General features: G+C 45.6%; 1 protein-coding gene across 1 annotated transcript in view; it reads right to left on the bottom strand.

Annotated features, from left to right (window-relative positions):
- Positions 1 to 1,879: 1,879 nt before the first annotated feature.
- Positions 1,880 to 20,112, bottom strand: part of IYD (iodotyrosine deiodinase) — a 141,428-nt gene continuing 123,195 nt past the window's right edge. The window contains exons 6-7 of the mRNA XM_084777826.1: positions 5,118 to 5,203; positions 1,880 to 1,903 (exon numbers count right to left, since the gene is read on the bottom strand). Coding sequence (XP_084633952.1) covers positions 1,895 to 1,903; positions 5,118 to 5,203 — 95 coding nt within the window. The 3' untranslated portion in view covers positions 1,880 to 1,894. The remainder of the gene's footprint in view (positions 1,904 to 5,117; positions 5,204 to 20,112) is intronic.

Genomic DNA, 20,112 nt, shown 5'->3' with positions numbered 1-20,112 from the left:
CCGGAGAGGAGAGGGAGAACCACCATGGAAGACTTTAAAAGCCCAGGTCCTATGTAGAAGTGGAAATGGAAAATTCAAGGGTTGAAGAAGGATGATTGAATAAACACACAGTGACTGACGCTGGACACAGCCTGGAAGACTTAGGAAGAAAAATGGCAGCGGTTAGATGGTAGGTAGCCGAGGTGTAGGTGTAAGCAGGGGGTGTGGAGGTGATCCCTAATACTCCACTGAAGGAAGGGAAGAAGTGGCTGGAGACTGGCTCGGGTGTTGACATTGAGTGATGTCAGGTCAGACAAGGATTCATTCTTTCTTTCATCTTTGGCTGTCGACTTCTGATGCTCTGGATCTAAAGCAATAATAAATCACTTTTAAAAGTCTTCTAGGACTACATTTCCCTTTTAAGGCACACTGACATAAACAAATCAATTTATGACTGGAAAATGAAAACTCCAACTTCATAATTTTTTCATTCCTGTAGCCACAGCAATTGTGGACAATTCCCAGGACCTCATAAAAGAACTTCTATACGAGCCGCTCATCTTAAAGTGCGGAAGCCAGGCACCCCATCTTTCAGAGCTGTGATGAACTGACCCTCTTGACATCCCTTGGCTGACTTGCTGCATTGATTTCCCCCTTGACAGACACAAGGCATCTCGTTTGCACGACTGGCTGGCTTACGAAGGAACTGACTTGCCCTTCCCTTTGGCAGCACTGAGGGGTGGAACTAGTGAGAGTCCTGTGCACAGGAGACAAATTCTCTGTCACTGTGTGGCCTCCATTGCCCTAGGGGTTGACTGTAGAACAGGAGCCACCCCCCCCCCCCCCCACACACACACACTCTCTCTCCCCACATCTCTAGGGAATCAACAGGCTCTCCTGCTTCTGTCAAGGGAAATAAGAATCTTTTAGCCTTTCAGGCTTGGGGCGTCATGGAGTAGGTAGCTTGCTTTTTGAGTGGGTATCAGGCATAAAGTTCTGGGTTTGCTTTCCAGTGTTAGAAAAGAAGTGGGTGTGTGGGCTGGAAAGATGACGACACAGAGGTTAAGAGCACTGACTGCTCTGCCAGAGATTCTGAGTTCAATTCCCAGCAACCACATGGTGGCTCATAACCATCTACAATGTGATCTGATGCCCTCTTCTGGCCTACAGATGTACATGTAGACCACTATATACATAAAAATAAATAGATAGATAGATAGATAGATAGATAGATAGATAGATAGATAAATATTTTTTTAAAGAAGTGGGTGTGTTAGTATACATTTGTACTTGCAGAACTTGGGAGGCAAAAGGATCAGAAGTTCAAGACAAAAATATTAACAGTCTCCTGGGGTCTGAATAACTACAATTTCCTCTTCAGTTGTGTGAGGGTTGTTTTTTGTTTTGTTTTATTTTTTCTCAATAACTAACATAAGCCTGTTGGAAATGAGCAGTGATGTATGTATCTTGTGTGTATGTGCCTTTCCATCAGTGTGGCCCTTCCTTGTGAGCACATCTCAATGAGCACACCATGTAAAGAGATATCTGCAAGGTCCTTTCATAGCTTAGTAAAAAGGACAAACAACCATGAAAAAGATGGGTCGCTTGGGTCATGGGCCAGCGGGCACACCGTGGTTTTCCTTATACCAATAAAAGCATGAGAGGAAGGATGGCTTCTCTACCTACTTTGGTTAGCACAAGCCACGAAGTATGTGCACTCGACATTGGAGCCCTGAGAAGGATTTCACAAAGTGTCCATGATCTGTGTCCTTGACTTGGAAGGCTCCTGCTATTCCTCGGTGCTGACAGCAGCCTCTCAGCTCCTCTGGATGGCACAGGAAACCTGCTGGCCTTCCCTTAGCCAGCATAGGGCATCACCTCTCTCATTTCCCATCCTCGGGCCTGTCAACAGGCCTTAACAACCCTGTGATAAGAGCAAGCAGGCCACAGGTGAATTGCCTTCCTGCCTGTTGGATGACAGCTGCTGTCAGATCCCTGGGCATCTGCCAGCATCCCTGCTCTTCCAGACTTGGGGTTGGGGAGACAGGCTATCCCTACCTGAATAAAGCTCTGACTTCCCAGGTAAACTGTATTTTTCTTTTTTCCTGTATAGCCACATATGGTAGGGGTGTTGTCACAGAAAAAAAAAAACTTGTGATTCTAGAATAACTGATTTACAAATGCTCAACTCCCTTGCACCTATGTACAGGGTGGAATTTTATATGTCTATATGTGTATGGAATAAAGTAGAGAAATAAAGCAATTGTTATCAGTGGGAAGAAAGGGTGCTCTTTGCTGAAATGTTCCGATAATGAAAGCTAAACTGCATCTGTGGGGACAGGGAGACTCAGGGACTGGAAGGATAATTGCCCCAATTTACTGCTTGACTTTGGATATGTGGAAACAAAAGTGTACAGTCTTTAAAGTATCTGATATCCCCTCGATGCAAGCCCAGCCTTTGTGAGCATGCTTTATGTTAAGAAGCAACATCCAGAAACCCTGGACTGAGCCAGCGCTATTGTTTGCAGCCCATTTCTGTGTCACCCAAGTCAGAGAGAATTTCATTTTAAGAAGAATGCCTGATGTTGTCAGAGAGGGCTTCCTCCCTGGCATGTGGGAAAGTTGAGATTTGGTGCTATTCAGGACCAGTCTTCTGAGACTTGTGGTGGGGGTGGGGGTGGGGGGGGGGGAAGGATTGAATAACAGAGCCATCTCAGCACAAACCTCAGCTTTCAAATGCTTGTAGTGGTTGAGTATGCAGAATGTTAGCATCCAATTTGACCCTAAGAATTCCCCGAAGTGGTAAACACTATTCAAACTAGAAAGGTTTATCTACATTGGTATCTTAAGAGTGTCTCAGATACCACAGAAAAGGCTGTAGTCTCCTCTGGCTTGTTAAAAATGATCCTAGGTAGAATATTTCAGTAGAGGAAAGCGGTGGAGGTGTGGCTTTTCAGAAAGGGAAAACAAATGTCCTGGGGAAGTAAACCAAAGCTTTACCACTTCCTTCTTCAAGTAATGACTTCTTTAAAAAGGGGTGGGGGGGGGGTGCTTTGCTCTGTGGGTGGTGTGTAGGGGGAGATGCTGTGTACAGTGGTGGGAAGATGCTATGCTCAGTGATGGGGAACTACATGTACTTCATAGTTGCATGACATTTTCCTGGGGCGACACAGACAAATGTCTACCCATCACAGATAGGTCACCAGCAACAGACTGAAGGAACAATACTACCACAGTCCAACTTGGTGAACCAATGATTTTATTTTGACTTCCTTATAGTGCCTAGATGACAGGTTACCAACAGAACTGTGGGTGATGCTAAAGCAGCCCCATCCCTGTAAAGTCCCCCCTCACCTTGGGTGATGACTTCCTCATAGCTGCATAGATGGTGTTTACCCTTGATGTGTTCTCCCATCTGAGAGCACAGGGTCATAGGCGGCTGGGACAGAATTGCACACAGTTGGGAGGGAGGGATCGGGGAAGACACAGCTGGGTCCTAATGACCTGCCCCATCTGCTTCTTCATTGAGGAAAGTCAACAAGCCTGAGAGTGAGTCTCTTGCGTGTAGTCACAGCTGCTCTGATGACAACAGCAAAGGCTGGGACACTTGGAGGACAGACAGCTTTCTACAAAATTCATTCAATCTTGCTGTAAGCCCCACACAGCAATTTTTTTTTTAGTCTTTTTTTTTTTTTTTTTTTTTTTTTTTTTTTTTTTTAGTTTTTTGAGACAGGGTTTCTCTGTGTAGCCTTGGCTGTCCTGGACTCACTTTGTAGACCTGGCTGGCCTCAAACTCACAGTAATCTGCCTGCCTCTGCCTCCTGAGTGCTGGGATTAAAGGCGTGTGCCACCATGCCCGGCTTAGTCTGTTTTTAAAAAAGCACTTATACAGAATTAAATTTTTTTTTTTTTTTTAGGGATTAGATTTTTAGAAAATGTTTCAAAGATCCTGTCATAGTTTGGAACTTCCAAGATTCGTGTGTTGAGAGCTTGGTCCCCAAAGTGTGTGCTGTTAAGACCTAGAGTGAGGTGATGGGGACACTAGAATTGTGCCTTCGATGAGGCTTGTAAGACTCTAGTCCTTCTCCTCTGTGGCTCCCTGGCTGTGAGCTGAGTTCCTCCTCCACATTCTCCCATTGTTTGTGTCCTTGTCACAGGCCCAAAGCTACAGGGTCAACTAACTGTGGACCAGAACCTCCAAAACCATGAGCATCAGGAAAAACACATCCTTAGTTTTTGCAGATTAATTTTCTCAGGAATTTTCCTGTAGCAATAGCTAAGCCAGCTCTCAAAACACTGTCTAAAAGTTCCTTGTTATTCCCAACTGTAACACAGATGATTTTGTCCCAGGTCCCAAAAGCCAGCAGGAATGGCTCTAATGTCAGGCGGCAACTGACACCAAGGGTTATGGAAAGCAGAAGTGAAGAAAAAGTCAGCCAAAGTCGGGAGCACACTTGCCACATGCTACGCTGAAGACACCACATGCCTCCGGCCGCTTTAACACAGGGGGTGCCCAGCCAAGCCCTCTGGACCATATCTTCTGTGCCATCCCCTAGTCTCTGAGCTCTTCTGAGGCACCTTCACTTTCAATCTCTCTCCCTGGCCTGTCAGGATGCCATGTTTCTGGGTAGATCAACTATGGGACCCAGTTGCTAAGATCCCTTCCTGTGAGGAAGACCAACAATGCCTACCTGTTTTCCCAAGGTGCCAGTGACAAACCAAGGCACAGCCAAGTTCACTCTGGAGGACCAGTGGCTTTCTCGAGCATACTTACAGAACAGGTAAGGGCTTAGCCACAGGAGTGGGGGTGCTCTGCAAAAGCCTCTACCTGGGAGTCTTTACCTCAGCAGGAGCAAGAGCGCATTCTCACAGCCCAGAAAGAGCCCACAGCCCAGTCTCCCCTGGCTGAGGCCACATGTAACCCCATCCCTCCATGAGAAGATGTGAACCGCACGCTCAGGAAGAAACAATCCTTTTGCAAGAGGGTGAAGTTGAACTCTACAAGATGGCACCTGTTTGGTTAGGAGCATAGTTAAGCATACCAGGCCCCCAGGCTTCCTGTCTTCAGCAAGCGGCTGCTACTTTGGCTTTTAGGAGGACATACCGCTCTTAGTCTGGCTTCAGAAAAAAAATCTTGCCATGCCTTCCAAAGTAGATCCTGTCTCAATTTCCCTCCGAATGCCGCCAATCTGGCCGAGAATCTCACAGGACATTCTGGAAGACTCTAAAGCAATGGAAGGAAATTAGAATACAGAGAATGACTCCAAACCACTAGTAATGAGATAGTCAGGGCTGTCAATATCAAATGTAGCATTGTGTGTCAAAGCCCAAATCCCTCTGAGGCATCTTAACACCAGGCTTGCTGAGGTGCAGAACTGGGTTCTCCCTCATTTCTTTCCACCCAAACACTACCCCTTCTGCAAAGAGACTTCCAATAGTATGCAGAGCAGGGAGAAGGACAGCAACCAGAAGCAGCTTGGTTGAGGCCAGGCTCAGGAGGCTCACACAGGGTTTCAATCCCTTAATCAGTTGAGTCCCCAAGTCTCCAGCCCTCTATGCCTGTAGGTGCCTTTGCTGAGAGAGCTCTGGGCTTGGGAAATCATCTCTTTTCTGCCATCATATGCGAGGCTGGCCCGTTTTCATTTCTTTGCTCTTTACTTTCCAGGAACAATGAACACTTGGATGTTTAGTTCTTTGTTGGCTGCATTTCTGTATTTCAAGCTTTGACAAGGCAAGTCTGTCTTTTGCCCTCTCAACCGGGTTGTCAATATGCAATAACAATTGAGTGACTGGACAAGTAAACTGATGTCATAAAAGAGATATTCTGCCCTGATTTTTGAAATCAAACCTTTAGACTGGAAGAAGCTTCTGGTTGGAAATTCCAAGGGAACGGTTTTGGTTTAGCTTCAGAAAAATCTTAAGCATCATTCTCTCTGTAGCATGTCTTCTATCTTGGGAAAGGGAGAAGACAACTTCTTGCCTTCAAGCCACGAAAGCCTTGAGTCATTTGCCAAATTACTCTTGCCTGACCATGGAAGCAATCATTATTAATTAGGCTCCAGGAAGGAGTCTGGAGCTCACCTTGGCTGTGAGATCAACATAGCAAATGAGTAGGATATTGCACCAAAAGCCTTTGCCTGCCTAAATGGCTTTGTCTCATACCGGCTTGTTTGAGTTTCTGCCCTTCTGGCTTGAAGAAAGTACAATTAGCACCCTTTCTCTGGCAAAACATCAAAATGAAAATGTGAGCATAACAGAAATAGCTGCTCCCTTGATACAGGGGCCTTGAGATGTACGCCTGCATGTGTACACATGTGCATGTAGTCGTGCCCTTAGCTAATTTACTTTTGATTCAGAGACATTAAAGCCAGAAAGAATATGGACAACCTGTGGATGGGTTAGAGGTCAAAGTCTGGTCTTTTAAGGAGCAGGCCATACTTAGCAAAGGGAAAGGCTTAGACAAATCAAGGGACCAGCTGGGTGTGGTGGCGCGCGCCTATAATCAGAACTCAGGGAGGCAGAGTCAGGCGGATCTCTGTGAGCTCAAGGCTAGCCTGGTCTACAAAGTGAGTCCAGAAGAGTCAAGGCTACACAGAGAAATCCTGTCTCTTGTGGGGTATGGGGTGGGAGGGAATCAAGTGACCAAGGGCACCAGGCCTGAGAAATAAGCCACGGCTTAGGAGATGGGTTGAAGTATCTAGTGATGCCACTGAGGTATCCTTGTGACTTAGCCTTTCTTGTCTGTCCAGTCCTTCACACCTGTCTTCCAGACATGTCTACCAAGGAACTATGAAAAGTCTAGAGGCACTCCTCCAGGCAGGGAACCAGGTGCTCCGCCTCCCTTAAGGAAAGCACTCGGCTGGGTCTTTTGGCCGTAGACATATTAAGAACTCCATTAGAGAATCCTGGAAAACCGACACAGACAGATTCTCTGGAAAATGAGGTCACAACTCAGAATTCAGTATCACAGTAACAACTTAGGTGACTTCATTCCCCCTCCCCTCCCCCCCACCCCCATTTCCCTGGGATCTCCTATGGTGTACCTGTTTCTTGATCTTCACCCTTTCACATTCTCTCCCAGAACAGAGAAACTGGGACAGGAAGAAAGGTGGTAAGAAACACACCTGGGGGCTCTCACCCCAACTCCTTTCGGCAGTGTAGTGGGACTGGGACATGGGAGCCATTAGAAAGCAAACTGATACGGTCCCCAGGAAATAAGAATTTCTCCCCCAGGAATCTCAAGCAGGGAGATTTGTCAGATTACCTTGGGGAAGAAAACTGGAGTTTACACAAGACATTTCAAAAAATGCACAGGACCACACCTTGTCCCAGACTGCTTCGGGAGGCACACCTCTCACCACTCCCAGCTTTAAACCTAAACCTCACGTCAGGACCCTGAAGGTAGACTTGAGGCAGTCACTGAACACCATTGCTCCCTTCTTCCCAGTCTAGCCTCACTGAATAAATGTCCTTTCTTTGTTAGAGCCCAGACATTGACCCTAACAACTCCAGTAGCAGCATGGGGATTCTTGGTTCAGCCTAAAGGTCCCAGGGACTGGAGCACAGATGTGCCCCTCTGTTGGGGTGTCAGCCTGTTCATTTCTGACCGGCGTGCCATCCAGGCCAAGCAGGCAAAGTAAACAACTAGCTGTACATTTTTCCATCTAAGCAAAGACACAGGAAAAGAGCCACAGTGTAATCCTTTGTGTTTGCCTGTAAATGCGGCATGAAAAGCTGCTGAGGAGGAGGGTGAGACCGAGTGAGAACTGTGACGCTGAAGTCCAGCTGTTGGAAGGTGGGGTTATGACATTGTTGGGGAGCTACTGATGATGGGATGGCCCACGGGTGCCATTCTGATGCCTCTTATTTAGGAGAACCCTTCTCTAAGGGGAGACATCTCTTCTGGTGGCTCATTTCAAGAGGGGGAAAAACAGTCGGATTCCTTTGTATTTTAAGATTTCCTGTTGTTGGCATCCTTCCTTGAGGATGGCTTTATCTCCTGCCAGGGGCCAGGAAGTTGATTGTGTTGAGGAGCATCCTGAGCCCAAGGCCAGCTCAGGTTTTCCCCAAAGTCCACATAGGAGTCCCAGACTGCTCCTGAGCTACCAGCCTTGCCTGTAAGGTGCAATTTTGCTTTCTGCAGACGAGAAGATTAAACTCTCCCGTAGCTCAGATCCATTTAGACCTGTCTCTGTTTTTGCAGCTGTCCCAGCCAGATGTGTGTAAGCTCTACTGCTCATGCCCCTGCAAGCAAATAAACTTTTCTGTTTTATTACTAACAGTAGAACAGAGGGAGCCGTGAATGGCTGGGGGATCTCATGGCGTCCCCCAGCAGTGGGTGAGCGGAGTGAGGGTATGACCAACATATCTGCTTCAGTTGATCCTCCAAATTCACTGGCCATGTGATTTCAAAGGACTGTCACTTTCATTAAAAGCGGCTGAGAAAAATGCCTATCTCTTTGGGACTTGTCTCTCAAGCATATGTATTCTCAAATGACACAATTCTTTACTTCACAATCTGGACCTTTTAGAATGCTTTTTATTATATAGAATGTTTTTAAAAAAATATTGTGTTTTTAATATTTTTGCTTCCAGCTTTTCCCCCTTCTTTCCTTTCTATAGTCAAATAACTAAAATAACATGCATGTAGCTTAAGGTGACTTCAACCCTCATTTTTTAGTTCTGCCCCAGTTTTGTGTACTTACATGAAGAGTCTGAAAGATTTAGAGTAGATAATTTAGTGTATTTTCCTATTTTACAAGTTACACATGTCCATTAAAAAAAGTGCATCTAATATGTAGGGTAATAGGTTTTTAACTGAAGGGAAATGTACATGAATAAATTATATATACCAAAACCTTAGCTCTACTCTGATTTTGAATTCTACTTGTGACATGGTTTGTGTTTCTCTTCCTATTTGCAACGGAAAGTTGATATTTGCTTCTACACGTGCCCTTAGGCCACTCATTTTCGCTGCACTGTCGTCTCCAGGCCTGTTGATGCACAACAGTGTGTTTGTCCATCTCTCATGAACAGCTATCCAAGCCTTTCCAGTTTCCAGTTAGTACAGCTGATTCTGCTGTAAACATTCCTGTGCACGCTTCCTGCTGTCTACATAGATGGGAAGAGGAGCAAATAAGAGGTCCAGTGATACACAGTCCACCTTTGGGTACTGACATGAGGTTTACGCTTCAGCAGAGAGCCAGAGTACACAGGAGTAGACAGTCCTGAGTAAGGCAGGAGCCTGCCCATCTCGATCCATTGCAGTCTCTGCCCTAGTCTTTCCTTCAAAGGAGTTTGATAATCAGTTGGAGCTGTGTGAAATCTCTTTCCAAGAGACAATTCCTCCTCTGGCTGGCACAGGCTCCAGCCTTCTCCTTCTCCCAGTGTCAGAGCCCCGGGGGAAAGTCTAATTCCTTGAGAACCATTGCTTTAATAGTCCGATCCCCAAGTTTTGATAGTCTCAACAGTCTGATAACATGCATCTCTTCAGAATATATGCACTCTGCCAAGAATACCACAGAATCAACCAACTCAGGCTCATAGTGCTCACAGAGACTGAACCAACAACCTGGGAGCCCTCGGAATACATGTTACGGTTGTGTAGCTTGGTCTTCTGTGGAACTCCTAATAGTGGAAGCAGGAGCTGTCTCTTACTTTTTGCTTGCTTTTGGGACCCTTTCCTCATGCTGGGTTACCTTGTCCAGCCTTAATACAAGAGGAGGTATTTAGTCTTACTGCAACTTGATATGCCATGGTTGACTGATATGCACGGGAGGCCTGCCCTTTTCTGAAAAGAAACAGAGGAGTGAATGGGGAGGGGGCACAGGAGAGGTGGGGGTGGGACTGGGGAGAGAGGGAAATGGTGGTCTGGATGTAAAAAAATATATATCATATAGTATGTAATATATTTATATATTGTATGTGTGTAATACATACAATATATTTTATAACATATATATTATATATATTCATTTCTACCAGTGTGGTTACACGATACAGCCCCTAAGTCAGCCATTAATATGCTTGGAAAGTGATGAACCCAATAGACCAGTTACTGCCCCCTCCAAGCCTCGCCACTTACAAATCTCACTATGTCTCAATATTGCTAATGGGGGAGCAGGCTTCAAACACAAGAACCTGTGGGGCCCGACTGTCCAAACCACAGCAGGTATGGATGCTTGGTGTCCACTGCAAGAGTACTGCAGCTAGGGAGGCTTGGGAAGTGCTGGCCTGGCTTCTGGTCTCAAAAGAGGCATTATGTGAGCACAGGCCAGCACATTCTCAGTTTTACTAGACACCACCTTCCTGCTCCCCAAAGGGATATTTCCACTGAATGCTACCCCCACATAGTATAAGAGATGCATGTCCCCACACCCTTAACATTCTCTGACTTCAGAGGAAGTTTTCCTTCAGTGCGGTGGGGGAAAAGTGGCCTTTTGCTTCAGTTTATAGCTCTCTGATTGCCACCAATGAGAACAGTTGCTGTCATAAGTTTAGCCCATGCCAGAATTTGTTTTACTTATAGTTATGTGTATGTGTAAGTGCGTGTGGGTGCAGTTCCCACAGAAGCCAGAAGAGGATGTTGGAACCCCCCAGAGCTCAAGTTCAAGGCAGCTGTGAGCCACTTCAACATGGGTGCTGGGAAAAACTGAACTCTGGTCCTCTATGAGAGTAGTAAGTGGTCTCAATTACAGAGCCTTCTCTAGTCTCTTTCTTAGCACTTTTTATAACACCCACTATTTCAAGCAGTTATCATATCTTGACACTTTTGTTGTTGTTGTTGTTTGGTTTTTTGAGACAAGGTTTCTCTGTGTAGCCTTGGCTGTCTTAGGCTCACTTTGTAGATCAAGTTGGCCTCAAACTCACAGTGGTCCACCTGCCTCTGCCTCCCAAGTGCTGGGATTAAAGGTGTGCGCCACCACGCCTAACCTTATATTGACACATTATCTTCTTCTTCTTCTCCTCCTCTTCCTCTTCCTCCTCCTCCTTCTTATTTTTGGTTTTTTGAGACAGGGTTTCTCTGTGTAACCTTGACTGTCTTGGGCTCACTTTGTAGACTAGGCTGGCCTTGAACTCACAGTGATCTGCCTTCCTTTTCTTCCCAAGTGCTGGGATTAAAGGTATGCACCACCATGCCTGGCTGACACATTTTATTTTTCTAACCTGACACCCACTATTTCAAACAGTTAACTTTTATTGATATATTTTATTCTTCTAACCTGAGGAGTGAGGAGCTATTTTACCATGTAGAAAAAAACTAGACCCAGGCATCACTTTTTTTTCTTTCTCCAAGCTACTAACCAGTCATATTCCCTCCATTTTCAGTTTCTTAATATCTTTCCCCAGTTTTTTACGTTTGGGTTACAATCTTTTGTTTATTGATATCTATGGTTTAAGTATATAGATGACTTTTTTGTATGTTATAAATACTTTTCTCCACCTGCCACTTATTTTTAAAGCTTATTTGTATTGGTGCCTATACTTTTTCCAAATCACTTTACATATACTCTTTCACTCACCTGTGCACTCACTCATCCATCCATTAGATAATTACCGCTCACAGTTTTGGTTCTATTTGAGTCGCCAAGGTTATAGACACATTTTCTGGGGACGACGGGAAACTCACCAGCAGCATACAAGCACTGGTCTACTGGCCATGAGTGTCACAGAGAGAAATAAACATGTAAAAGGTGGGACTGCTACAGAGACTGATGGGGCGAGAAGGGAAGGGAGGTGACAATTGTTACTGTTTTTCCCCTTATTTATTGTGTGGCATGAACACATGCCATGGTATATGTACAGAGGTCTGAAGACAACTTGTCTTCTTTGCTTCTTGCTCTTTGCTTCTACCATGTGGGTCCCAAGGATTGAACCGAAGTCATCAGGCTCAGAAGCAAGTACCTTCACCCACTAAGCCTTTTTGACAGCCCCTGTGTTATTTTTTTTTTTAAATACGTTGTCTCAGTGTTCCATTACTGTGAAGCGACACCATGACCAAAGAAACTTCTATAAAAGAAAGCATTTTAACTGGGGCTTGCTTACAGTTTCAGAGGTTTAGTCCATTACCAACATGGTGTCAAGTATGGCAGCACACAGGCAAACATGGCCCTGGAGAAGTAGCTGTGAGTTCTACATCTGGGTCCAGAGACAGCAGAAAGGAGGAGAGTTACTGAGCCTGGCTTAGGCTTCTGAAACCTCAAAGCCTGCTCCAAGTGACACACTTCCTCAGATATGGCCAGACATCCTAATCCTTTCAAACAGTGCCACTCCTTGGTGACCAAGCATTCAAATCTATGAGCCTATGGGGGGGGGGGGAGGTGCTGTTCTTCTTAAAACTACCATAGACAGAGGGTAAGTTAAGACTGAGTGAAAAGGAGTGTTCTGGGTTATAATGAGCCATTGCAACGGTCCTGCAGTGGAAGCACCCCGTGTGTGTTGCAGGGGCCGGGGGAGGGGAGCTAGCAAGAAGGCTGTCATGGAGGGCACACTGGAAGAGCATGATGTCTAAGAACAGGTCAGGATGGTTAGGGTGAGTCAGTAGAAGAGTGAGAACACTCTGCTTGACCCTGAGCTATAGAAGAAGCCGTCTCTGGTTCTCAAATTGAGGATGTTCCATAACTTGTCAGAAACACACCTTAAGTAGTAGAGTTCACCTAACGTCTAGACTTCTGCCTCCAGTGTTCTATCACAGACCAGCTGTCTGGAGTCCTCATGCCTTTTTCTTCATGACAAAAAGAAACCAAGAGCAGGCAGCCCATCCTAAGCAGGGCCATCTGCTTGGTTCACTCTTGTGGGTTGGAGCCCAAATGTGTTTGATCCTCAAAGACCTCAGTCTTAGTTACTTTTCTGTTGCCAGGACAAAACACCATGGCCAAAGCAACTTATAAGAGAAAGTGTGTTTAATTGGTCTTACAGTTCCAGAGAGTCAGAGTCCATGATGGCTGAGTGAAGGGAGCAGGAACAGCCGAGGGCTGGCATCTTGAACCACAAGCAGGAAGCAGAGGTACACTGGAGTCAACAGGCAGCTTTTACCCACTGGGACCAATTACTCAACCCATATGAGCCTATGGGGGCCATTTTTATTCCAAACGCCACAGCTGCTGTGTGAAAGGCTTTGCCCCAGTTTAGTATTGTGAGGAGGTGGTCAAGCCTTTAGTAGTGAGGTCTGGTGAGACATCTTAAACCAATGGAACGTGCCACAAGGGAGAGAGAAGGAACCCATCTTCCTTTCCCCTCTCACTTCCCAGGCAACCATGAAGTAAGACTTTTGCTCCATCAGGTGTTCCCCACCATGACGAGCCCACAGCCATGGGACCAGGTGACTGTGGGATGAAACCTTTGGGACAGTGAGTCAAATGACCCTTTCCTCCTTTTATGAGTTGAGTTCCCCTTTTTAATGAGCTTTGGGGAGTCATGAGGCCAACCAGGAAGTAGCATTGCTTAACAGTAAATTATCTTGGGTTATTGAAATGAACAGTTGTTGACTATTCTGGCTGATGGGGGCTGAGGGACTGAGGGACTGACTGTCAGTCCTGTACAAAACAGGGCAGCAAGTCACTTTACACACTGGCTGAAAACCAAGCAGCATCCTTTAGTTAGATGGGTGAACTCCTGTCGTTTTGAGTGGGCATCTGTTCTTCATGGACACTGCCCTACCCCGGGGAATCGTCCCACAAAGACCCAGGGTTACTGTTGAGATTACTACCTAGATTTTATTGAAATAATTGGGGTGTTACCTCTGGGCGTGTGTGGATGTATCTTTCCCCTTCCTGTTTATGTACCTTCTCATGTTTAAAAAGTTTTACCTCCCGGCACTCGGGGGGCAGAGGCAGGCAGATTGCTGTGAGTTAGAGGCCAGCCTGGTCTATAAAGTGAATCCAGGAAAGCCAAGATACTATAGAGAAACCCTGTCTCGAAAAACAAAAAACAAACAAAAATAAAATAAAATAAAAAGTTTTACCACAAGTCTATGATGCCAATGCTAAGGGGGTAAGCACAGCACATTCAATTATTACCTCATTTTCACTATCTTTGTCCTGAGTCCCAACCTCAGTTCTTAGTGCTTAATGAGAAGGCGTTTGTGACAGGGCTTCAGGCAAACCAGGCTGACCTATGTCACTGAGGACAACCTGGAACTTCTGGTCTTCCTGCCTCTACCTTTTACTGGGAATACAGGCGTTCACCACACCATACATAGTTTACGAAGTGATGGGAATCGAACCCGGAACTTCATGCATGATAAGCAAGCAATCTGCCAATTGAGCTACCTTCCCTTCATCAATAATATATTTTGGAGCCACGCATTGCCTTTTATCAATGGCCTCTGAAAGACCCCATTAGTGGTTCTCAAGACTACGTGCATTGGTGTTACTTGGTTGGCAACAGTAACCCATAGATGGCTTGGGGACCCCCAGAGTTTCTGAGTCAGTTCATCTGAGATGGGGTCCATAATTTGCATTTGGTAAGTATTCAGGCGTTGTTATAGGTGGGAAGGAAAAAAAAAAAATCACATGTGAGACCAGTGCACCGGTGCTGAAGAGTTGTTTAACTGGGTCTTGGTGTTCATGTTGTCATTTAACCGTGAAGGAGAATTTTGCTTCACTGAAAAGTTTAGTTCGGTTTCTGAGCTCATCTAGACACGAGTTCATTCCTTTATTCCCACAGTCAGTGATCACTCTGGTATCTTACCTGAAGCTGTGCGGAACGTAGCCCTGGCTCGTGAGAACACCCAGAGCCTCCAAGAAGCATGAAATTGTTTATTACTATTGTTGTTTTAGTTCCTAAATTGTCAAACAAGAAATTAAATTTGGGAAGAAAGTTTAAAAAAAAACTTTAAGAAAATGTGTGTGTTGTTCACTACCCGTTCACGAAAGCAGACTGACTCCAGGGTCCGCAAGCTCAAGCGACCGGCCCTCTTCTATGAATTCAGCTGTTGAGAACATAGGGCAAACGGGGTCGGCTTCATGGACTCAGGCCAGCCAATCACGTGGCACAGTGGGCAGAAATAAGAGTCAATGTTTGAGTTTGGAAAAAAAAATCAATAGCTGAAGTGCAGTCTATGTAAAGAAGACGGGAGTTGCACTTGGCTTCTCTCCAACACCCATGTATAGAAAATGAACATGTTGTAGTTTCCTACGGATGCATTTTATAGCCTGTTTATATTGGAGTCTTAGCCAGGTAGTGGCACTGCTTAAGTTAGATTTCTGTGGATTGCGTGTGTGCCTCTGTGTGTGTGTGTGTGTGTGTGTGTGTGTGTGTGTGTGTGTGTTGTGTACACTATGGGATTAGTACATTTTGCTTTGAACATTTCTCTTGGTAGAATCCTCACAGCCATGCTCTGATGTGGTGTTTTCAAGGAGGGGGGTGATCTGTGGACCATCAGACTGAGCTTGTTACACACAGTGAGGCTCACTGAAAACACTGGTTTCTGTAACCCATCATCGGTCTCTAGAGATGGACCCTCAGGTAGTGTTTTGAATACAAAAGTTCTAGAACCCCAAACTCTATGCTGAAAAGGAAAAAGATGATGAGAAAAGACTGGCGTTAGTCACAGGTGTACTTTCAGTACCCTGTGACTGTGCTGCCTTTAACTAGGACTCTTAATCTCCTTAAAGCATGCCAGCTATTTCCTTCCCTCTTCCCTCCCATGCAGGAACCTGCTCTTGATAGAAATCACTAATGTGCAAAGCTACTTTCCTAATTTGCATTTGCTGCTAGGGAGCTCAGCTTCCAAGCTGGTATTTATTGCAGGCAATTGCTCAGTTACTTGTGGATGTTTTTCATGTTTTATCCTTATTTGTGGCTTTATCTTCTTTCCTGATATTTCTTTTCCCATTTCCTAATTTAATTTAAAGTTCTGTTGTCCTATCTGTATTTTGGTAAGCCACCTCCAACACCTTTGCTTGGAACAAGATAGGAATAAAAATTATTAGCATTTGTACTGTTTTCAGGAGAACATTATTAAGTGAAATAAAGAAGTATGAGGCACAGCATTAATGCTAAAGAAGAGAATAAGATCCTGAGGGGGAGCTTTATGGTCATGGGACACTCTCATCTGTTCATCATCTCAGGCCAGAGAGACAATAGAAACTAAACTATTACAAGTCCTGGCAATGACTCAATGTGTGTGTGTGTGTGTGTGTGTGTGTGTGTGTGTGCGCGCGCACATGTGTGTGTATTTGCAAATGGGTGTTTGTGGGTTCCTCCAGCTGTCCATCTATGAGTAGGCACAGGTATGTGTGGGGAGGGGTGTGGAGGCCAGGGGATAATCTAATGTGCTGTTGATTTGTGTGTACATGTGGACTGGCTCATCCCTAATTGGGCTGCAGAGACCCACTTGTCTCTGGTCCCCAGTGCTGTGATTAGAAGCCTGGGCCACCATGTCTGCTTTCTCTCTTTATTTTCTCCACATGGGATTTGGGAATTGAACTCAAGTCCTTATGTTTGGAAAGTGTGCACTTTACTAACTCTTATTAGGTATTTCTAAGTGATGATATTACATACATGCATATGGGGGGGGCACACGCATGCGGGCACACACACATGCACACACACACACACACACACACACAGAGGGAGAGAGAGAGAGAGAGAGAGAGAGAGAGAGAGAGAGAGAGAAGTTATGAACTGGCATGTTAAAGTTCTGCCCTCCAATGTGACTGTATTTGGTGAAGGGTCTTCATTGAAGTAATAAAAGGTAAATGAGGTCATAATGGTGGAGCCCTGTGATTGGATAATATTAAAGTTCCTAAAAGTCACAGAAGAGTCCTGTTTTCTCTGTCCTCACCCTGTGAGGACACAATGAGAAAGCAGATGTCTGCAGGAAGATGGCCCCACAGAGTCAACCACACTGGAACCCGGACATGGAGAAAATAAATTTCTATTGATATATATATATTTTTCCTAGAAATAAAATAATTTAAAATATCAGATTCAAGCCGGGCGTGGTGGTGTACACCTTTAATCCCAGCACTCAATGGGGGGGGGGGGCAGAGGCAGGCGGATCTCTGTGAGTTCCAGGCCATCCTGGTCTATAAACTGAGTCCAGGACAGCCAAGGCTACACAGAGAAACCCTGTCTTGAAAAAAACAAAACAAAACAAACAAACAAACAACAACAACAACAACAACAACAAAAACCCAAAAAATCAGATTCAAGTCTGAACTGTGCCTTTATCTTTTGACAAAAAAAAAGAAACAAGCAATTCCTAAAAGAAGCTTCTTTTTTGCAGTTAATACAGAGATTGATAACTGGTTATAATGCCGAGGACAAGGGTCTATGGGTGCTCAGTCCTAAGGGGGACATCTAGATCAGCCCCCACCCCCACTCCCTCATTCCCCACCCCCACCCCCACCCCCACCCCCACCCCCACGCAAGGCCCAGGGGACATCACAGAAGAGAGGGTGGGGATAATGCAATTGCTGGAGAGTGGGGAGGAGCGCATGTAAAAATGTCTAAATAGAGCCCTGTCCTCAGGAACTCACAGTAGCTGTGGTTTCCTGCATAAGACCTTCTCAAGGCCAAGGCAGTCAGCATTCCAGCAGACTGGGGAGGGGCCGTGAGGCTCCACCCCTAGCAGTGGAGCTGTTGATGGCTGTTGTGGGAGGGAGAGACGCCTTTTCCTGTGAGGAGGCGGCCTTTGGGAGGTTGCCCATGCTCCAGTAGATTGCCACCCCACATACGAGAACAGAACTAATCGGACCCCGGGTTATTTAAACGATAAAGAGGACATAAGGTGGCATGGGGACATGTTGGGAGGGCCTGGAGAGATTTGGAGACAGTGAATGGGGGGGGGATGGATATGATAAAAAAGTACAACATATCCATGAAGTCCTCCATAATGAATAAAATATTATGAAATTATGTATGAAAACATTTTCTCCTCCCCTCAATTTTATTATGGCTATGATGGACAAAACTGGATATATTTGCAAAAAAAGAGAGTGGTGAAGCCCAGGGGGAGGTAATTGGGTCTTACGGGACGCTGCCCACGTGAATGCACTGGTGATGTCTTGTGGGATAGGTCACAGCTCACAGGGCGGCTCTCCGGAGGTCAGTTATAAATGAGGCCACCCTACATGCCTGTCCTTTGTGCGTGTAGCCATTTTCATTGTCCCTTCTCCATCACACTGTGATGAAGCCAGGACCTCTCACCGGGATATCAGCCTCGTGCTTTTTGGACGCTCCAGCCCACCAGAATCATGAACCAAGTAAACTTCTTTTTTCTATATGTTGCTAAACCTCAGACACTTTGATATATCGATACAAGGTGCATCAAGATACATACATGGTGCTGAAAGTCATTAAAGAAGACAATGAAAAAGAGAAAACAAAAACAAAAAACCAAGTGCCTTAGCTGGGAATGAATCAATGAACTCCCGAAAGATGAGTGAGAAGCCAGGAAGGCTAGAACACGCTGTTAGGAGTGTCATGTGGCTACAGGGAACCTCAAGCCCTTGAAGGCATTTATGATATGTTAGCAGCTGGGTGGCCACCCCTTAGGATGGTTGCTTGCATAGAGTAGCCAGGGTACCCCTCCCTCTAGCCCAGGGGATTTCTGGGACACTGCTGAGTTTTCTGGCATGGGATGTGCCGTTTCCTGGCTACAGTTGGGGTTCTGGGCCATCTTTCGTTTCATTCAGTTTCAAATGAGAGGATCTTTTGGATGAAGCTGGCTCTGGGCTGGGAAATGGAAACGATTTGTGCTGCCATGGGGGGAGCTTTCTGCATCTGGCAGGGATGCTGGGCTGGAAGCGGCATAAAGAGAATGTGAGGAAATCACCAAGCAGCCTGCACTCTTGTTGTGCTTTCATTGTTAATATTCCAGGCCCTGGGAGGATGTCTAAACCTCTTCCTGGTTTATCGCCTTGGAGATTAAAAGGAAAAAAAAAGGGGGGGGGGGCACAACACTTTATATAGTTCCTCACCACAAGCACATAAGCACCCGGGTAAGAAAGTCTGTGTATGCGTCTGTGAACATCTCAAGATGGTGTGGGTGATAAACATGGCACGCTGGGACCCGTTTTCCATTCCCTCACTGTTCTTCTGGCTCAGGCTTGTAGCAACACACAAAGTTCACTCTGTCCTTTAGAAGGGCCTGCAGTACTTTCGAGGGTTTCTCCCCCACTCCTCACCACGCACCCCCCACCCCCACCCCAGAAGCCTGCTGGAGGGACAGTTAGCTCCTTTCCTCAGAGAATGAAATGGTCACTGTTTTGCTGGCATTTGCTACAGTGAAGGGCACATCTGTTTGACACATTTTGTTGTTGTTGTTGTTTGTTTTTTTATTTTTTTGTTTTTTTACATATGAAGAAGAAGAAGAAGAAGGAGGAGGAGGAGGAGGAGGAGGAGGAAGAGAAGAGGAAGGAGAAAGGGGTAGACTTTAAGAAAACAAAGTATCCACCCAGACCCAAGTCAGCTTCCTAGTATAACATCAAGTTCAGCTTAAAGCATCTGAAACGGTAGAGAACACTTTTCCACAGGAAAGGCTCCTATAGTCTGCCTCTCCGGTTCCTTAGCCTCCTCTATTGCCTTCAGTGAGCTGTGATCTGATATGAGCTAAAGCCTCCCCTGGGGACACAATGTGAACCCAGGAGCCAGCCTTCTGCATGCACAAACAGTGCTCATTATTTAAAAAAAAAAAAAAAGTCCCAGCTCCCATGGAATTTAAATCTGTTTGATGCTTATTACACACAGTCCTTGAAGTAGTGGGAGAGGACCCGTGTGTCTACAGTTGCCAAAGGGGCTATCTTCAGATGTTGTCCCCTGGTCATGATCACCAGCACAGATTAAAGCAGATATGCTCCCTCCCACTCTTCCTCTTGCCCACTCCTTTTTCTTCCCACAAATATTTCTGCATCTAAGTGCCAGAATTTGTGCTAGATGCGCTTTCCCTCCATTGTCCAGTTGGAGGACTTGGATATTAAAGGGGAACAGGGACTTTATGCAGTGTGGTGAGGTCAAGAAAGAGCACAGATCCTAGAGCTAAGGTTTTGCTTTCTTTTGGTTGGAACATGGTGGTGCTATGAATCCCAGGGTGGCCTTGAACTTTCAAATCCTCCTGCCTCACCCTGCCAACCGCTATGCTTCAGGCAGGTCCACCACGCACATCCAACGATGGTTATTCTGTCC

The sequence above is a fragment of the Acomys minous genome (assembly GCF_964271855.1).
Source record: "Acomys minous genome assembly, chromosome: 3".
In the NCBI taxonomy this organism is placed as follows: Eukaryota; Metazoa; Chordata; class Mammalia; order Rodentia; family Muridae; genus Acomys; species Acomys minous.
This window is presented reverse-complemented; position numbering and strand designations above follow the sequence as displayed.